Source organism: Canis lupus, chromosome 24 (genome assembly GCF_048164855.1).
Source record: "Canis lupus baileyi chromosome 24, mCanLup2.hap1, whole genome shotgun sequence".
Taxonomy (NCBI): domain Eukaryota; kingdom Metazoa; phylum Chordata; class Mammalia; order Carnivora; family Canidae; genus Canis; species Canis lupus.
In genome coordinates, this window is record NC_132861.1 from 48,510,621 (window position 1) to 48,529,745 (window position 19,125).

Below are 19,125 nucleotides of genomic sequence, written 5' to 3' on the forward strand. Positions count from 1 at the left end.
GCGGGATCGGCCGGGATCGGCCGGGAAGCCCGAGGACGCGTGCTCAGCTGCTGGCAGGGCCTGTCCCTCGCGCCCGCGAAATCCTCCCCGGCCCTGCTCGGAGCGCACGGTTCATGGTTCATGAAGTTTCTGCCCTTATGGGACGATACAAAGTGTGTATTGTGGAGCGGACGACGCGGTCTCATTAGGGAAAACGTGATGATAAGGCCGGTCGCGTGAGGCTCGGACGCAGGTGTTAACAGGAGGGAGGCGGCAGGTGCTGGGGGCGCTGTCCCTCCCAGCCCCCGCCTCTGCCCTGTCCTGGTACAGGGTACAGGTGTGCTCGGTTTTATTTCAAGAAGATAGTTGGGTGGTGGGGTTTTTTTTCCCTTTTTTTTTTTTTTTTTGAATAGCTTTCAAAGTAAGTTGAAGAATTTAGGTCTAAAAAAATTAATAGCTACAGGTAACCGCAGCAGATATTATTGGCAGATGCAGCAAAAAATATATTTCCCCAGAAAATTGGATTTTGCACATAAAACTTAGTAATACTAATAAAGACAGGTCATTACCAGTTTTAAGCCAAATAAGCAAACTCAAAGAGATCCGCTGTCAGTGTGAATCTCGGTGGTTTTTTATTTTTTTGAGAAGTGTAAATCAGCTTTAGTGTAGCAAGTGCACCACGGATTTGCTCCAATCATTCCTACCCCTTCTGACTGTGGGTAGAGTTGCTGGCGCCGAATAATTTACAGTCCTGTGGCAAGGTATGTTTATATTTAAGCTGTGCAACGGTGTAGCTAATGAGAAAGATAAGAAATTTATAGTCCTCGGTGATTGATAGGATTACTGCCTCGGCATTAATTGAAATCTGAGGGATCACAGCTGTGGGCTTAAGTTGGGGGGAAAAATGACTTCAAGTAAAGGAAAACTTTTAGATGCACTTTTGAACATTTCAGAGATAATTTTCCTGCTGACAGTATGGTTGGTGGTAGAAACAGTTGCTCCTTGCCAGGGCTTGGGTAATTACACAGAGATAATTATGGCATTTCCTTTGTGACCTCCCTACGGTAGCTGGTTTACAAGTGTGAGGCCAAAAAAAAAAAAAAAAAAAAAAAAAATATTAAATACTGTGGAGTTTTTTAAATGGCTTTAAAATTTTACACGTATAATAATAAAATTCTCTATGGCTAACTCTTTTGCTAAATATTCTCCGAAATATTTAAGAGAGTAGGGAAAAAAAAAAAAAAAACCCAAACCCCATACTAATAATGGTAGAGGCAAGTCTGTGCTATTAGTCATTGCCTTAAAATTTCCTGATTGTATTAAATCTGGGGATGTCCAAAGCAATCTCCCAGAGCTTTCCCTGCCTGCCACTTTTAAATGCACCATTCTTGTTTAAGCTCAGTCTTGTGAAAATGTCTAAATTTCCCCATTAAGTGCTTAAAAAGTAATAAAACTAAAGTCATTAGCCTTCACTCATCAGAGCTGTATCAGGAGAAATATTCTTTGGCGCAATAAATCTGACCAAGGGTTCGACATTCATATCCCTTGGATTCATTCCCTGGAAATGGCCGTTTGAAGGTAAATTGCTTAAGTAGGGCAGTTTAAATTTTTAATACAATCTTATTGTAACTGTTAGCAAATGATTAAAGTGCAAAGGGGCCTTATATGTTCTGTAAGATTTATAATAAATGCTCTATGATGCCTTTTCTGGGCTGAGTTATAGATGTTATGACAGCTAAATGCTTGTAAAGGCCAGAAAGTCTCAAATGCAGAGTTGAGTCTTTATAGGAGACTAAATCATGCTTTCCGAATGCAGACATCTTTCCGGTGGACTCTTGTTAATTCCTGCGTTGATGGTCTTCGGGCACCTGCAAGCAAGCCTTCTCCGGACAGGTAGCCTCACGTGCTTCTTGGAGCCCACTGCACACGGCCGACGGAAGCGGTTTCGGAAAATACAAAAACCAGCAAATTGCTGTTCCCGTCGCCAGTTTGCTCGTGGGATGTAAATTACTCTTCTCATCAGATGTCTTTTTCTTTGTCGGAATGCCTTTCATCTGTGACACGTTCTGGCCCGTCTTTTGTAGGGTCAGGGCGGCTCAAAGCTACATGTTTGTGAGTCGCGGCCACTGTGATGCTCTCCTTACTTTCTAGACCGCGGGCTGCAATGAGATTCCTTTGACTGTCTGCTGGCCAGCTGTTGTCGTGTGTGGATTTGATGTTTGCAGGCAGGTGACTGGCTCTTTGCTCAGGGCCCCGCTGCAGCCCAGGAGAGCCATAGGGGGTGGACAGAGGGGCCAGGTCAAGGTCCAGAGCAGCAAGAGCCTCATCTTCTGCTTCATGTGCATTTGAATCAAAGCCCCTGTTGGGTGCATCTTTAATACATTTGAAGGCTGGCTTCAGCCTCTGTAAACTTAACATTTTCTCCTTGTCTTTTTGCCCACCAAAAGAGAAATCTGTTTTTGAAAACAAAGACAATGCTATTATTTTTTCTCACTTACATTATTACATTGTTTTTGGAGGAAGGTACTAAATACTCAGATTTTCTAAACTTGCTTTCACAGCGTTATTTAGCATATTACATTTCCTGGGCTGAAACTTGCCTTTTACTTACACGCCTCATTCACAGGTGTATTTTGAGTGTCTGCAGTGAAGAGAGAACATTCCTTTTAATTTCCTTAATTCTTGAGGTAGATACTAATGATTTGAGTTCTTAACTAGCACACATTTGAGCTCTTTTTATCTATCCACGTTGGGTCCCCCCCCCCCTTAAAATGAATTCCCAAAAGCTTCACTCAAAAAGCTTGTCTGTAAACATATTTATTGCTATTAGATAAAATGCAATGAGTAGCAGTATCTGTGGAGGAACTGCAGAGCTCAGGGGGAAAATCTACTTTCTTTGAATAAATAAAAGTCACAGTCACTTCCTTTCTCTTTAAATATTACCCCTGAATGGTGTTGAAGCAGCAGTATTGCAGATTTAATTTTCATGTTTTTTGACCCTAAGAGACACCTGGTGATATAGTTGTTAGGTGTGCCTTTTGCTTATGGTCTTAAGAGTAGAATCTGTGTATCCTGCAGTGGTACAGTAGATGTCGGAGAGGAGGCGACTGTCCTCAGCTGGAAGTGCCATCACTTGTGTGGAACGTTTTTTGAGTTTTTAACCTCTTAAAACTATTGGGGTACAAATGATAACTTTTCATGACCTGCTTGCTGGTTGCTGTCTGAGAATTGAGTCTGTGAGTCTATGACTTGTTTCCCATGTGTCCACCATGGGTTTTTCTAACTCCGTTTTTCTTGGCAAGTTTGAGCCATGGTGTCATCAAGGATAGCATTCCTCAGTTTTTTGTTCGTTTTTTGAGGATGATGTGTTCTTAGGGTGGGTCAACACAGTGCTCTTGAGTAAAGGAGAAAGGGCTTCGAACTTATGATCTAAAGGGTCATTTTATAATCTATCTACAGCCAATGCATATACCCCGGGTCAAATAAATTTAGAAATGGATTTGCTGTTCTAAAGATATGGGTACGTAGTCCCTTTCTCATCCTTGGCAGGACCACAGAAAGTCGATAATTCGGTGTCAGTGTTCTTCATGGTTAGAAGATCACCATCTCCTCTAGGAACCTGCAAGGGAAGGCAGGGAAGGACTATCGTGTTTCAGTGGGATGAGAAGAAGACCTGGTAATGTCCCTCCCCGGGACTCTAGTATCTTGGTGCTCCAGTGATGTAGTTTGCAAACTTGGGATTGTGGCTGTGTCTACAAGACATGACTCAGTAAAGAGCCAGGAAGGGGAGGATTCCATTTATGTCACATTCTGCCAAAGGCTAAGGTAATCTATGGCCAGGAGACCCAGAAGGTTGGATTTGAGCAAGAGTGAAGGGATGTGGGGGGGCATGCAGGAGCCCTCCCAGGGGATGGAAACATCTGAATCTTCGTGGTGATTTGAGTTGTGGGACTTGTCACAACTCCCAGTGGAAAGGCACAGCTGAGATTCTTGAATTTTATGGTATGTACATTTAATCTCAAAAGGAACCTTGCACAGTTAATGAGTTAATTATGCGCATGCTGAAATGTATCCGGTGGAGGGAACTAGTGTCTGCAGCGGATTAGAAATGCATCAAAAAATAAGATGGATGGGTCAATGGATGGGTATGTGATAACGCAGCTATAGCAACAACATGTTACAGTTAGGGAATTAGGTGGTGTGTAAGTAATTGGGCATTCACTCATTCTTTTCAACTTTTTTGTGCAGGTTTTTAAGAATTCGCATTTTAAAAATTGAGGAAAACTCAAAATAGTTGCTCTTCCATTTAAAATATTATTTTACATTACGAGTATTTTACATTAAAATGGTCCAGAGAAACTACCTCTCACGTGAAGTACTTTCCCACTCACAGGTGGAGGTGTGCAATAGTATTGTGAGCTCTCACCTTTTTAAGATGAGGCTTTCTGGAATTAAAATGGATGCACAGTTCTTTTAAGAATTTCCATAATTCAGAGAAACTGGCGGTAACAGATAGGGATAGCTTGACTTCCCCACCGTCACTAAATCACAGCAGATTACAAATTCAAAATCAATCCGTATTCTCTGCTGGACTCTAATTAACACTTAAACATTATTAGTCACAAACGTGAAATCTTGATCGGCGATGACCTCCGGTATTCTAAATGTAAATAAAATTAGAGGGATCCCTGGGTGGCGCAGCGGTGTAGCGCCTGTCTTTGGCCCAGGGCGCGATCCTGGAGACCCGGGATCGAATCCCACGTCGGGCTCCCGGTGCATGGAGCCTGCTTCTCCATCTGCCTGTGTCTCTGCCTCTCTCTCTCTCTCTCTCTGTGACTATCATAAAAAAAAAAAAAAAAAAAAAATAAATGTAAATAAAATTAGATTTAGATCCTTTTTAATTACCTGAGGTGCTGTGAGTAATTACAATGGCAATTGATAAACTTAATTTCTTGTTAAAGAAAAAAGAGAAAACTTACAGAAAGTTTTTCTACGTGATCTACTTAACTCTTCAGTAACCACGACCTATGGAAAAGAATTCTCCAGAATTGTGTGTTAATTAAATAGTTGTTATATCATTTCTTTACTTGGGCCCTCGAATGCATATAACTTCACTGCCTAATATCCTAGAACATCACAAAAGGCAAGACATGCCCAAAGGAATCTTGCATGTTTGAAAGGGTGGGTTTCTGGGTGGTAGCGTCCGTTACATAATAATAATTGATGGGCGGCGGGGAGAGCGTTACAATGACTTAATGCACGGAGTCCCGTTGAAGACCGAGTGGAAATCTGTTTTGTCATGTCATCCTTCTTCCTAATTGCATCATACTACATTGTATAATTCAGCCTGTGTGTCACTGTCACTTGTACGAAGGCCTCTCGCGTTGGGGCCACCACCATTGGCTCATTATTAACAGAGCCGGGGGAGAGGAATAATTTTCTCTGGTTCCAACCAAGACATCTCCTCTCCCACTTTAAGAGGGAAATGTCTTTTTTATGGAGATTGTTGTAAGGATAATTATTTCTGGAAATAGGAAAACAGCTTCAGTTGTGATAGATAAGTCCATTTTTCTTGAAAGTTAAAAGATCTCTGAAGGAGAATGCGCTTGTGGCAAATGGGGGGATTAGAGAAATTCCTAAGCTCCTTTTTTCCTTAAACATATATCTTCAAGCAGGAAGTAAATTAGACCCGATGAATTGGGCTAAGCCAATATTAATCAAACTCTGTTAACTTTTGCAAAAAGGAAACCACCCGGAGATTGCACCTCACTGTTTCTGGTTTCAGAACCTGTGCGCGGTTCCGACGGCTTGCCCGTTCTCTCGTTCTGGGCCCTGTCTGTTCCTCGTTGATCCTCATCTCGTCTGGCTTTAAGTTTTTGTGTGATTTCTTTGGCCTGAATAACTTAGCATAATCAGCAATATGCGTCTGTCATACTTTGTGGTTCCTTCCCCGTTTCCACGCTCGAAGATCCTTACGGCGGTGTCTTTCCTCGCGTCGGTTCCATGTTCGTGGGATCCTGTGCCCCCCACACCCCTGGGGATCGCAGTGTGTCTGTACCCTCACCCCGAGTCTGCCTTTCTCTCACTTCCCCTGTGAACTGGGTTAGTACATTCTGTGGCCCGTGGTTTCACCTTCGAAGCAAGGGTGGATGGATGTACGCGGCGCAGCAGGAAGGGCGCGGAGCCTCGCCAGGCAGGGGGAAGGATCCCGGGATGAGCTTTCACCTTCAGGGGGTGTCAGAGACATTTCTGCTCTGGAATCATCAACTTTCTCCGCAAGACAGCTTGATGAGTTGAGAAGAAGTGACAGGCTCATTTTTCCCCTCTTTGTTTAAGCCATTTATCTTTCAGATCCTGCCTGCCATCTAAGTTGTATTGCCAATTTATTGGGATATTCACGTGCCTCGTCTTGAAAGACACTGATTTGCATCCAACTTGAGAATAAGTGAGAGAGAAAGTTAATCATCTCTTGGTCTTTTGAACGGCTTTGCACGGGGTTTAATTGTAGCACTTGGAATGTTTCCTCTTCCAAGTGTGTGCTGAGCTCCATGCGAACTTAGGTCTCGGTGGGAATATCCTCGTGATCTAGTCCAGAAAGCTTCCCTCTTTGGAAGGTCTTTAATTTACACTTTTTGAACATTTTTCTTCATTTCAGATTAACCTAACCTACCTTAGCTACTCTCTAGCTCTGCTAACTTGTCTTCATGATTATTTATTCAATTAAGGGGAGGAATCATACTGAATGTTACGTGGACAGTGAATAAAATGCTGCCTGGCAGCATATTAAGAGCAAAGTGCCCTGACTTCTGAGCTGGAGAGATCCCGAAGGAGAAGCCCCCTGTCCATAGGTCCAGGTGACCAAATGGCATCCCAGCCCTCGTCCAGGTCTCCACACCTGCTGGGGGACCAGCTCCCCCCACCCAGCATCTCACTTTGGTGATGCTCGGAGCAGAGCCCTGGGGTTTGTGGCCAGCAGCCACTCTGTCGTGTCCCCCGGCTCATGGGTGCTAAGACTCCCCACCTTCTCCTGGTTCAGAGCTGAGCCAGAGGCCCCACACCAGCCTCATGGTTGTTGGAACCCATGCGCATCCCACGCTGCTGACCACTCACTCGGCAGGCTTGACACTTCTCGTGTTTCATGCCTCTCTGATCGTTTTTTCCAAATGCTTCCTGCTTTTAAGGATTCGTCAGCATTCCCGCAAGATTTGTAATTTCTCAGCATTTCCCTTTTTGAGAATTATCCGGACTTTTGTGCCTTTAAAGCTGCTCATGCTCACATAGCTTGTCACGGATCTGACACACTGGTGCCCAGAAAGTCTTGCTGAATTCTGTGACAAGGAGTGAGGGGCTCCGGGGTTCTAGGCCAAGACCGATGAGCACTGCTTCTTGACACCTTAGTAAAATGTCATGGGAAGTTGCCTGAATGGTCTCTTCCGTGGGATGCTCCAACAGCAGAAGCCATGCTGGGCATCCTGGCTGCAGTGTCACCATTGTCAGTGATGGTGACAACAGCTTCTTAGGATCTCTCCCCATCCGGCAGGTTACCTGGCGTGTACTAGCTGCTCTGTGATGTAAGGAAAGAAACAGGGAGTGAGTAGGGTTGCGGTAAAGTCTCTGAGGACGCCCCCCCAACACACACAACACACGCCCCCCCAACACACGCCCCCCCCCCTCACTCTGTGGGGGCGCCAACCCCACAGAGTGAGCAGAGAATGGGCAATGCTCAGGCATGACCAGGGTCACTGGTTTCATTGCCTCACCTTCTGGGTCACACACGCCTCACGGTTTCATCCCAACCTCACCTGTGGTGGAGGGAGGTGGGAGCAGAGCTGGGATGCCTCCTTCTCCCTCTCTGTTCCTCCTGAGAGGCATCACTCAGATCTTTGGTGCCCATTCCCGTTGGAGACACTGGGTGCCCCTGGGAGCCAAGCAGCACAGCAGCACCAGTGTCCTTTGGGTGTCAGGGGCTCTCAGGGGCCTAAGCCCGTCCCTACTTCTCTGGGTGTGCACCGAGCATCACATTAATACCAGATGCTGGGTGGGATGGTGTCCCTTCTGAACCTCCTGTCTGGACACCCAGCCAGAGACACAGAAGAGGCCCTTCCAGCTGGGGAGGGAGCACCTCGTCTCCCTGAGCCTGGTGCAGACCTAGGGGCGTATAGCCAGGAGGGAGCCTGCACCCCATACGTGCAGGGAGGACAGCCAGCCAGGAGCCTGCACAGTGAGGAGGGGTGACGTGGTGAAGGTCCCGGAGCATGGTGCTGGTGGGGTCCATCAGCTGGAGAGAACATGGCTATGAGCATGGATCCGAGGGAAGACCAGACGGCTCATGGTCAGGGAGGGATCCCCCAGGAGGTCCAGAACTGACCATCCTGTCGTGCTGGCGCACGGCACAGACCAAAGCCTGAGATGCAGTTCTGCGGGGGACCCCAGGCAGTGCCATTTGCAATGCCTGCCTTTTCTCTTAGGGGAGAGATGCTGATCGAAGCCGATTGGAGCCCCAGCAGTCCCTTGGTCAGCCTGGCTGTTGGCAACACCTGCCGAAGGACGCTTGACAATGTGGTGTTGGCATATGTTGACACTTACCAGAGAAGTGAACATTTGCAGTCCTGTGGGTCTGGACCCAGGGACCCTGTGTCCTTGGGAGCCTGGAACCCAGTGGGCAGTCAGCATCGTGGTTCCCACCCTGCCGGCCTGGTGTCCACGGCGATTGTGGGACTCGCTTTCCTGTTGGCGGCTGCCCTTTGGGACTCGACCTTCGGGGACAGTGGTGTCGTGAAAGACAGGTGTGAGTTTTCTGCAGGAAGATTTGATGTCTCCATGACCACAGATAATAACTTGAGATGAAAATTAGGTACGTGTGTAAAGGAACATCGAATCAACCGTGTTCATTTCAGCGCAGGTTTCTCTTCATTTTACATTCTTTGACTTTCTGTGAAGTGGGGAATCCAGCCGCCTTGGACATGGTAGAAATTTCCCCTCATTCTGAAATTAATGTCAGCAGCCATGACTTTGCTCCGTCCTGAAGGTAACTGTTTATTACACTCGGCATTTAAATCCCCCGATTAATAGGAGCAATTAAACAATAGCTTCATTTCCAGCAAATTAACAACCCTAATAGGTAATTGCGACATAAATGAAGATAAATTTGTTTTAATACAACGAGATAAAAAGAATACAGACAAGAACTGAATCTCAGATTAAGAATTCAGACTTCATTAGTTCCTAGAAAACTTGAGAGCTTCCCCAGAAGAAACAGAAGTGAGCTTGGCTTTTTAACCACAGCCTGCTTTGGATTTGAGATTTTAAAAAATATTGAAATATTGAATAATTTTAATAAATAATAATATAATTATTAATAATATAATTATAATTTTTAATAAATAATAATAAATATTGTCATGGTTTACGCTCAGATACACGTTAGAAAAGTCATCAGAGGATCTCCCCTCTACCCCCCACCCCAATCCTCTCTCCTGATGACTCGCTTGGGGCACAGCTGCCAGCAGTTGATTCTTGTCCAAAGCCAGGTTTTCACTGATGAGGAAACAGAGAGTGGATGCGTAGAAGATCATTTCTTTCGTACCCACCCCTAAATTATTTTTATGACCTGTTCAGTTACAGGGTCCCTTTCCTTCTTTATTAATATTCGTCATAATTAGGAAACCGTTTGGTGGTTTATGGTTTGTTTGGCAGAAATGTGGAAATGAGCAGGCCTGTTTATGGAACCATAAATGTTGCGTTGGTGCAAACGGTAGGTTGGAATGAATGGGACACGTCCGCTCCCGAGAGCAGCGGGGGGAGGTCACAGGTAGTGGCAGGGGGTGTGGGGAGAGCCTCGCTAGACCCAGGACAGTGAGCTCCTCTCTGCGGGTCCCCTGTGCTGCTGGGAAGGTCTGACGTAGGGCAGAGAACAGGAATGGGGTCCAGGCGGGTCTTTCTCAAAAGGATCAACATACTCAGGCTTTGGGAACCTTGGCTTAGAATAGTTCAAGGGACTAAATCCGCTTTGCAGGTTTTTAAACTGTAGAGGTTCCCCCCAAACACATCACTGAGCTTCAATCACCTTAGAAGAACTCCTTTGGGGGCACCTGGGTGGCTCAGCGGTCAAGCGTCTGCCTTTGGCTCAGGGCGTGATCCTGGGGTCCTGGGATCGAGTCCCACATCGGGCTCCCCGCAGGGAGCCTGCTTCTCCCTCTGCCTATGTCTCTGTGAATAAATAAAATCTTTAAAAAATAAAAAAAAAGAACCAACTCCTTCGGGTAGCTTTGAATTGTCAAATGATGTGAGGTCCACCTAGTATTCAATACCCTGTGGAAGCATTAATCAAGTATGAAGGTAGAGTGACAGCAGTTTTAGAGATGAGTCTCAAGACTGGAGGTCCGTGTCCAGGCTCTGGCATCCAGGCCACAGCAGCTCTGCTACAGCCCCTCGCCCCCCGCGTGCCCCACATCCGGATGGAGTGACCTGCGGCTCCCACACCACACCAGGTGTTCTTCCAAAGCCTGGGGCTTGTCTCCGGCCCTTGAGTGGTTTCACTGGCCCCTGTTGTCTCGAGGATAAAGCTCACGCTGGCCACTCCTCTTTGCATACGAGATCCTTAGAGATGTTTCCAGTTGCCCTTTTAAGCTCTTCCTGCCTTCTCTCATAACTCCCCCCAACCCCACTGTGGGTTCATGTGTTCGCTCAGGTACCCAGTTGGTCAGTGCGTGTTGACTGTCAGGTACACGTTGGTCCTAGGAAGGTAAAGAAAGCTTGGTATCTAGCATTTCCAGAATAGTCGGGAGCTCCGTGGAGTCGACCCCTCGTCTTAGAAGATGAGGGAACTGTATTTCCCAGTTGGCAGGGTCTTCATAGGTGCCAGGCCAGACCGTGGATCCTTCTGGTTCACTAATGTCATCAAGCCTCAGACGACCCAAGAGACCTTCATGCGTGCCCCTCCCCACCCTTGTTTTCTGGCGTAGCCCCATCTACACTCAAAACTCAGGTGATAGGGATCCCTGGGTGGCACAGCGGTTTAGCGCCTGCCTTTGGCCCAGGGCGCGATCCTGGAGACCCGGGATCGAATCCCACGTCGGGCTCCCGGTGCATGGAGCCTGCTTCTCCCTCTGCCTGTGTCTCTGCCTCTCTCTCTCTCTCTCTCTCTGTGACTATCATAAATAAATAAAAATTAAAAAAAAAAAACTTTAAAAATTAAAAAAAAAAAAAACTCAGGTGATAAGAAAACCAATCTAAGAGACGGATGTAGGGCTACCAGCATACCGAACACGCCTCCCTTAACATTGACCAACTTCAAGATTTTCTCAGCAAGAGAAATCCCACCTCGGGTTTCTTTTCATTCCTCACGAAGTCACAAATTCAGAACTATAATTTGGTAATTTGGTAATTAATTTCTTCTTAATTAATAAGATAGTTTAATGATCACTGAGCTGTAATTTAAAACTGAGTTGAGACATTAGAGGATCTTTTATTTGTTACTGGAAGATTTACAATCCCTGGTGGCATGCGTTATTTATGGGAGTCCTCCCTGGGGTTCTGGTTGAAGAGCCTTTCAGGGAGAGGTGCCCCGGACCTTACCTTCGGGTGGCAGCTCCGGAGACGAACGTGCCGCACGCCGGGACCTCATCCTCCATCTGTGCTTTTAAAATACTCCCGTGGAGTAAAGTTAGACTCTCATGCTAATTGATTGTGTGGTTTTGTTTTTTTTTTTTTTTTTTTTACACAAGTGTGTTTGTTGTAAACATTTTAAATCCTATTTTTATTAGCTTTATTCCTGCTTAAATTGCCGTCTTACATTGCTCACGCAGGCTGGGCTTTCCATCCATTTGTCTCCATCCTTCCCCCGGTTACGGGCTTCAGCGTCCTGCACGCAGCTCTCTCCCCAGCAGATGAATCGTCCTCCTCACCTCTGGTCCAATTTACACACGTTCCACTTGGCATCTCCGTGTGGCTCTTCTGTGTCCGTCAGATCCACGGGCTGTGGCAGTGCCACCTTGGCTCCTCCCGCTCCCTGCGACCCTCTGCTCCCCAACGCAGCCTCAGTGCGCGGGGCTAGAGGCTGTGCTGTGTATACGGTGGCGCTAAGGTAGCAGAAGTTGACATCGTAGAGGGTGTAATAACGTAGGACGTTGAACAGCGAAACACTGCAAAGTCAGTCGGCTCGTTACATCCCTTGCAGCATGCGGTGAGTTGGGGTGGGGCGAGGTGAAGGGGCAGGCCGCCTCGGAGCCTGGACGCTCAGGACCCGTGTAGGGCATCTGAGCGAATCACGAGTGACAGAGGGAGTGGGGAAGACGGCCGCCCACAGGAGCCTTGGAGCCGTTAGGTCAGTGGCCCGGTGACCTCTGATGGAAACGTCGGAGCTCCTGGGGTGGGAGCTCGTTGAGGTGACACACCGGGTCATCCGTCCCTCCTCTCCCCCTGCTTCTGTCCCTGTCTCTGCTGGCTCACAGGTGCCACTTCAAAAGTTCTTGTTAATTGATTAATTCAAGCAAATCATTTAAACCGGAGGAGATATTTCGCTGATTAAATTTACCGACGTTTATTGGACTATGCCAAAAATGTCATAATCATTAATGAAACAAAAAGGCTTAATTTAGGATGTTGCAGAAGCCAGGCTGTGCCGCGCAAGAAGCAGCTCAAAGGCAGCCCCTGGCCCCCGGCATCTTTCTGCAAGTGAGAGAGCGAGAGGCCAGACCTGCCGTGAAGCGTCACACATCTGGTTTGGGGAATTTATTACATGGTCGTATACTGAGTGATTCCTGTCGGCCAGGCGAGGGATCCAGGGGTGGAAAGTAGAGCCCTTCGGCACGGCACGGCACGGTCCTCACCGGGAGTGAGCACGTGTGCGTGCATGTGTGCTTACCTGCTCCTGCACATGCAGCGGTGCCCCAGCTCGGCGTGGGGAGACTCCCAAAGTAGCTGTACTGGCACCTGAGGGTATTGGGGTGCAGGGCCTCTGCTGAAGGTCTGGATGCTGAGGGGAGATGGGCCCCAGGTGTGGCTTCTGAGAAGGCGTACGAAGTGGAGGGGGGTATGCACTGGATGGTGGTGACAGCTTGTGCTCTGGGCTTCAGAGCCACGGCGCCTCGTGACCTCCGTGTGGCTTGGCTGTGAGGCTGGGAGGCAGCAGCGTTGGGTCTGGGAGGGATCCCGTCCTCCTTGGGCTTCCGAACCGATTAAGAAATAAGACCAGAGACCCAGGCCCCTCGCAGGTCAAATTATTATTCTTTATTGGTCAAGCTGTGCTGGAAGATGAGGCTTCCCCGGACTTCCTTCTGTGGAAGCCAGAGTCAGACTGTGTCGCCCACCGGGTTCCAGGCAGCGCGGGAGCCCCATGCTCCCCGCTGAGCCCCAGCGCACAGGCCCCCGCACTGGGGGGTTCAGAAGGGAAGCTCGTTGCCAGACCTAAGTCCCCCTCCCGGCGGGGTCCGGCGCCTTTGCGGGGGGGCCTGAGAAGAGGCCAGCAGCGTGCGGGCAGAGGGAGTCTGTGGAAGGAAATGGCACGCGTGGACGGTGCATCCCGCTGAGGAGCTTCAGTTGTAAGGTCCGTGTGCCGGGAGCTGAAGTGAGAGCAGGACAGCGCCCCGGCAAGACGGCCTGTAGGGCGGGGGGTGCTTGGGGGCCGCCGTGAACAGGGCTGCCTCGGAAGCCGTTGCGGGAACCGGCCGTGGAGAACGAGGTCGAGGTCTCGGACCAGGGCAGTGGCAGTGAAGAAGAACGCGAGGCTCTGGTGCGAGAATCAGTGATGTGTCGTGTCCCCTCTCTCCGTCCCTGGTTTGGGGGTTCGGTCGTGGCGTTTGGTGCAGAAGGGCGAGGCTCAGCTTGGGCCATGTAGACTTCGAAGTACGTCCCAGGGGAGAAGTGGAGTTGGTCGTGGGATACATGGTTCTGGAATGCAAGAGGCCTTCCGAGCAAGGCTGTCCTGCAGATTCGGGGGCCGTCGGTGTTGAGGTGGGGGAGACTCCAGGTGGGGAGCACGGAGGTAGAGGGGGCTGAGGGCAGCCTGGAAGCACCCACGCGTGGAGAGCCGGCCAGCGAAGGAGGCTGAGGAGCAGGGGTGGCAGCCGAGGAGGCGCAGTGCGAGTCCGCCTCCTGGGAGGACGGAAACGCGCCCGGCAAGGAGGGAACCGTCAGCCACACCACGTGCTGCCTGGAAGTCCGGTAGGATGGTGGCCTCTAGTCCGTCCCGTGGCCGTGGCCGTGGCCGGCTGTGCGAGGGGAGGAGGTGGAAGCCAGGGTGCGGTGGTCGGACCAGAGGAGCAGGCCTGGGGGTCCCCTGCTGGGCGACGGCTGACGGGAGACGGACGATGGCCAACCGCTCCACTGAACCAGCGTCGGCCGAGCGTCCCGGGGGCAGGCACCGCGCCGGCCCTTCCCTGTGATCCAAGTAAGACGCGAGGGTCATGGGGACCGGGCGGGTACAGAGCGGAAGACGCCGAGTCCGCCGGGGATGCTGGCGGGCAGGCCTGTCCCGTGGCCACGCGGCGTTGTTGCCACCACGGCAGGGCCACACCCACCGCACCCCTCCCCCGGTGCTGCCACCAGCCCCCCCCCCCCCCCCCCGCCCTCTCCGCCTCAGCCGTGACACCGGGTGACCTAGTGGATGGGACCGCCCGGCCCACTGTCCAGACATCAGCCTCGGTGACCAGGCGGAGACGGCGCGGGTGAGAGGCAGGCCTGACTCCTGACTCCCACTGTGACCGCACGCTGTTCTTTTCTTGGTTTGGTGCGAATGATTTAAAAAAAAAAAATAAAGCCAAAGCAGAAATTGGGTATCATGCCAATTTAATGGAGTCTTACTTGGAACTATCAATCTTTTTTTTTATCACTGTTTAAAGGGTGCCATTTATCGATCATCTCTCCAATAGGAAATTTTTAATTGGTGGAGAAAGTAAATGTGTAACTCAAGTGTTGCCTTAGTACTTGAATAAACTTCTTTCTTAATTGAAGAATGGAAATATGTTTATGAAAGTACAATTAAGAGTGTGGTTTAAAAAAAATTTCCCAAGTCATCAATCACATCAAGTAGGGGCCACTACCAGCCCCCAGACGCCCCTTATGCCCTGATCATAGGTATATCTTTTATGTTATCCACCCAGGGATGCCTGGGTGGCTCAGTGTTTGAGCATCTGCCTTCTGCCCAGGGCATGATCCTGAGGTCCTGGGATCAAGTCCCGCATCGGGCTCCCTGCATGGAGCCTGCTTTTCCCTCTGCCTGTCTCTCTGCCTCTCTCTCTGTCTCTCTCATGAATAAATAAATAAAATCTTAAAAAAGGAAAAGAGCCAGATGCTCAACCAAATAAAATTTCCAAATTGTGGAGGAAGTGACTTAAAACAACACAGAGCATCAGTACTGAAGTATTAGGAAGCTAATAAAATTGGTCAGTAGTGTTGGGTAAAACAAACATTTGACTATATGGTGATGACACCGTTCAGGACTTAGGTGTAGCTCATGTCTCTGAAACTAAGAAAACAGCACCTCCCAGTGATAGATTCCAGATTCTCAGCTCGTGATTGTGTGTGTCTTAATTCATCCATTCACATCCATGTATTTATTTAAAACATATTTTTCATTTGTTGAATGAGCAAGTGTAGACAAAGACTCGATAGCAGTTGTCCAGCCACTATAATCTGAGGGTAATATTCGTGTTTTAGGTCAGTTAACATTTCAGTGTTGTAAATATCATGAGTAGTTAGTGATTACGGTTTAGGAAAGCAGTGCCGCCCTCTGGCATTCCATTGCCTGTGAGTTGTTCTGGAGGAGGGAGACCCATCCATCCATTCATCTATCCATCCACGCACCCATCCATTTATCTTCACCCACCCATCCATTTATCTATCCACCCATCCATCCATCCATCCATCCATCCATCCATCCATCCATCCTAGCCACCCTGGGGCTGACTCCTGTGAGATCACTCTGCAGACTTTTTAGCAAGGTCATCCTAGGGACGATGGAGCATGACACTATGTTAGCAGGCAGTGGTCATGCTTGCTTTTGCACACCTGAACAGTTTATCTTGGAAAGTATCAAAGTGAGGCACACAGAGACATCACCCTTCAGGTCACCTCTTTGGGGCATTTGGCAAGTAACAACAGCAGCAGTTAACCGTAGGATAGGTTTGGTTTTTCACTATGGCGGGGAGGATAGGATGGCCATTCCTTATAAGACGGTCACTTTGCCTCCTCCTCCCCCACCCTCCCATTTTTATTCTTGAGTCTCATGCTTTCATTGCTCATCATTAAGTTATCCCCTACTATAGGGGTCATCCTGTGGCTCTAAAGCAGTCTTTTTTTTTTTTTTTTAAGATTTATTTATTTATTGAATTTATTAGAGAATGCCAGGAGGAGGAGCAGAGGGAGAGGGAGAGAATCTTACGCAGACTCCATGTCCAGCGTGGAGCCCAGCAGGCTATATATTTTAAAACTAAATATTTGTAATTTATTTCCTTTTGCCATTTGTTCATTGAGGTAGGAAGACTTAAAAATTATGGGGAAATGGGAAAATAGAACAAACATGAATAAAAGTTCTAGTGAAAATAAGATGCTATGGATCTAAGAAGTTCTCACTTCAGTTTATGGAATTAATGGGGTGGAACAATTAAACAATTTTAGTACTTAATGCTTTGTATAGCTGTCACTCAGGGAGAAGCCTTACATTCTCTTGGGCCATGAGCTCACTCCCACCAGCCTCCAGCCAGGAGAGGTGGAATGCTCATTTGTATTTGTATTTTCATAAAATGAAGATTTCATAACACATTTGACTTGCCTTAGAAAGTTTCTCAAATCTTGCCTTAGCATAGAAAACATCTATAGAAAATGTCTATAAAGCTCTCCAACAGCCTAGCCCTGTTCCATTCTGGCTCCGTGTCCTCTCTGCAAGCTTGAAGATGCAAGTGTGCATAGTCATCCAGCAGAATTGCAACTCAGAGGCCAGAGTGAAACCAAAATGCATCTGGGTTGATCATCAAAAACCTCCTTTCGCCTGCTCCCCTTAAAAAAAGAAGTATGTGGGCAGCCCGGGTGGGTGGCGCAGCGGTTTAGCGCCGCCTTCGGCCCAGGGCATGATCCTGGAGACCTGGGATCAAGTCCCACGTCGGGCTCCCTGCATGGAGCCTGCTTCTCCCTCTGCCTGTGTCTCTGCCTTCTCTCTTTCTGTTGTTGCTCATGCATAAATAAATAAAATCTTAAAAAAAAAAAAAAAAAAGCAAAGCGCATTTGCAATCATCCCAACAGCCATGACTTTGGGTCTTTGGATTTCACTCTGCCTGCCTGGGACCTGTTTTGCGGCTGTTGGATCTGAGCTTAGATTTTATTTCTTGAGTTCACATAATGATTTTTAAAATGTTCTAATATACGTCTTCAAAGACCCTGGATCGATACGCCAATGGTTCTGAAATGACAGAATGCTGCGATATTCCTCTGTAATTTAAACATGATTAGCTGATGAAGCTTGTGATCAATACACTGCGGGAAGATAAATTAATTGATATCATCCTTTCGGGATAAGAGGCCCGTTTGGAGGCGGGATGTAACTAATGAAGCTGCTGCTTCATCTCTGAGAGCCATTTTTTACATCTTGCGTTTTCGCTTCATCATATTTACACGATCATTCATTTATAGGAAAGCCATAAGCTGCGGACACACCAGTTCCCTATTAAAATTTTGTTCATTTGGAAAAGAAGCTGTGGACGCCGCGCGTGCTGCTTCAGTGTTACAGCCTATCGCCGGGGACGGCGATATATGTGCTCCTTTGCTCGGGTGTCTTTAAAAATAGCGGCTCTCGGGGCCAAGACGAGGATTGAACACCATTGAACTTCATTACAGCCGGTCCCCAAAGACACACATCTATTCAAACAAAAGCTGTAGTTATTCTGCAGTGACACCTATTGGTGTGGGAAGAGTTTTCTTATCGTGGACTTCCTTTCCAATTAAAGCCCGCATGCTTTATCAGCGAGCCTATTTGCCAAGAGAAGTTATGGCTGGTTGAATTTAGATTTGTATTGATTAAGATAAACTTCCAATGTGCGTAGTAATGTATTTAAATAAGGTCTTTGATATAATTACATGTCCTTGGATATAATTCTGTGCAGTAGCTTATAAAGTTAAGAGGAATTCCTGAGGCTGTGCAAAAAAAAAAAAAAATAGATTTTTAATTTCCAAGTGGGGAGGGCCGGTTTAGCTAAATTACCCTGTCTTATTTAGGGTTATTTTTGCTGCAAGTGACTGGGGAAAAAAAGAAAATGACAAAGTTAGAATAATTTGAACAGGACAGGTGTGTGTTTTTGTTTGGTTTGGTGTTCAAGGCTTCTGAGGCATTCCAGGCAGGCTTCTGAGGCCGTTGGTAGAGCCAGAGGGCCAGCTCCCTCTGTCTTGTGTCCCACCACGCGTTGGCCCCTGGCCCCAGCATGGCTGCAGAGGCTACAGCTCGCACTTGTGCATCTTCAGCAGGAAGGAAAAGACAGAAGGACGAAAGGGGCCAAGGGCAGCCCTCTCAGGGAAGATTCCTGGGAGCTGCCACATGACCCCTCGGCGGTCATCCCGCTGGCCAGCACTTGCCTGTATGGCCATGCTTAGCTGGGGATGCGGAGGGACAAAGTGGACGAGGCTCTGGGCAATGCCATGTTTATCGTGGTCCCGCACCCAGCCCAGCATCAGGAGCTCTGTTACTGCGGAGAGAGGGAGTATGGTGGACGGCGGGGACAGGTACCAGTCTCTGCCACGTGCTCTGTATTTGGAGACCAGCCTCACATTGATCCCTTCTGTCTCTTGCCCACTAGTTGCCCAGAAGATCGTGGCCACGAGGAAGAAGCAGCAGCTGTCCATAGGGCCCTGCAAGTCGCTGCCCAACTCCCCCAGCCACTCGTCTGTCTGTTCCGCGCAGGTGTCCGCCGTGCACATAAGCCAGGTACGTGGGGCGGCAAGGCACATCAGAACCGGGGAGCGTGCCGGTCCCAAGGGTGCTCGAAGCCGTTTCTGAGGTGGATCTTTTTTTTTTTTTCCTTTTCAACTTTATAAATAACAGCATGTTCATAATTGACTTCACATTTCCTTGAGAAACTGCTGTGGCCAAGTGGATTTTATGGGAATCATTTTTCAGCGTTTCCGTCTTCATGCTGCCTGTGTTATGAGGCATGCTGGCTT

General features: G+C 48.2%; 1 protein-coding gene across 10 annotated transcripts in view; it reads left to right on the forward strand.

The window, feature by feature from the left end:
• The window catches only part of AGAP1 (ArfGAP with GTPase domain, ankyrin repeat and PH domain 1), a 529,933-nt gene that overhangs the window by 235,654 nt on the left and 275,154 nt on the right, over positions 1-19,125 (forward strand). For all 10 annotated transcript variants that reach the window (XR_012016792.1, XM_072796790.1, XM_072796783.1 and 7 more), the window contains one exon: positions 18,762-18,889. Coding sequence is in view for 9 of the 10 variants with exons in the window: in XM_072796790.1 (XP_072652891.1) it covers positions 18,762-18,889 (128 nt within the window). In the remaining variant the exon portion in view is untranslated. The remainder of the gene's footprint in view (positions 1-18,761; positions 18,890-19,125) is intronic.